Source organism: Fusarium tjaetaba, assembly GCF_013396195.1.
Source record: "Fusarium tjaetaba strain NRRL 66243 chromosome Unknown NRRL66243_c0000026, whole genome shotgun sequence".
Classification (NCBI taxonomy): domain Eukaryota; kingdom Fungi; phylum Ascomycota; class Sordariomycetes; order Hypocreales; family Nectriaceae; genus Fusarium; species Fusarium tjaetaba.
The window spans coordinates 335294-336729 of record NW_023501222.1 but is presented as its reverse complement, the minus strand read 5'-3'; the positions used below and the strand labels follow the sequence as shown (position 1 = coordinate 336729).

Here is a 1436-nt window from a genome sequence, read left to right as displayed (position 1 = left end):
CCCCTGCCCGCCCTTTTGGCTCGTGGTGTTGCTTGCAGTCTGTGTAACGATGATCCCGCTATGCTCGGGCAAGACACAGCCGGCATGTCACACGATTTCTGGCAGGCTCTCCAGGGGTGGAAGAACCTTGGTCTCGCAGGCCTTGGCAGTCTCGCGGAGAACAGCGTTAGATGGGCCGCTTTTGAGGACCAGAGCCAGGCTGACTGGATCAACGACATCAAACAGGCTAGTCTTGGGACGAATGTCAAGGCCAAGAGAATGCAAGAGTGGCAGATCGAGTGGGAGAAGTTTTGTCTCTGGATTGTTGAGGAGTTTGGTGATGAATTTGGAGATGAAAAGGAGAAAGAAAAGACCAGCGATGCCTAGAAACTTCTTCAAGAAAAGACGATAGACTAAGATGAAGGGAAAATTGGTGCATATCGGCGTTGCATACTGAGATTTAGGCGCGTTCAACACAGACGGTTGGGGAGTTCAACCATCATCTCCATGGATAGGGGCGTATCAGAGGTGTACTTCATAAAGATCTTGTGTCTAGAAAATTCAAAAAGACTAGAGAGTCAGCATCACCCACATTAAACAGTACTTGGCAACGGGCATCGTGAACTTCTCCATGATGACAGCCCTTGATGTCCATACTGTCATCGTACATCACCGGCTCCTTATGAAGACTGCTATGAATGACCAAAATACAGTAGATTCTAGAGGTGACACAGAAGAGGGTTAAAGGGCCCAGGAGGTCGCTTTTCTGTCATTCGATCACATTCTATTTGCATCAAAGTTCAAGCATCTGCCGGTAAATGGGGTTTGTCTTCCTACTAGGTCCAAAAACGTGATCAACAATAGAGGCACTGCAACATGCGTGAGGAGTAACAACGTCAGAGCAAGCCTTCGATTTAATTACAGTCTGTGTAATCTGGAACACCTGTTTAGTCCCCATATATTTATCGTTTGATGAAGTATCTGTACTAAATAGCAGCCCCTTCCTTCCAGCCCGATCATAGCAATAGACTCGCGTCTTTCTATACCTGCCAACGCCTGATTGTCTCCAACTTCAATGAGCTTATCAGCACCAACGGCACTCACTCTCTCTACTCCATCGTGAGCTATGAATGACAGCTGTAGCCGTTTATCCGGGTCTAGGCGTGCTTGAAGTTGAATCTGATGTAACACTTGACGCTGGAGTGTGCTTCATGAGGTATCAATTGGTCAGACACGAGTTCAACTTTCTGTGATGCCCTCCGAGTATTGCGCATCATGTATAGAATTTGGATGTCACAGCAAAGAATGTCCGATCGATACCAGTTGTCGTCGGCAACCGGAAAGACTCGAATGTGTCAAGCCAGAATCGGTCCGCAGCAACTCGGAGTTGTCGACGCCGCAAGGACGAGAGTGAGGTTGGACTTGAGATGAAACAGACCACCAGACTGGAGCTGAAA

General features: G+C 47.9%; 1 protein-coding gene across 1 annotated transcript; it reads left to right on the top strand.

The window, feature by feature from the left end:
• Positions 1 to 60: 60 nt before the first annotated feature.
• On the top strand, positions 61 to 366 carry FTJAE_1455 (adenosine deaminase; the record flags this gene model as incomplete). Its single annotated transcript, XM_037347546.1, has 1 exon — positions 61 to 366. One exon carries the CDS (start codon positions 61 to 63, stop codon positions 364 to 366), a length of 306 nt encoding a protein of 101 aa, XP_037211540.1.
• Between the last annotated feature and the right edge of the window lie 1070 nt (positions 367 to 1436).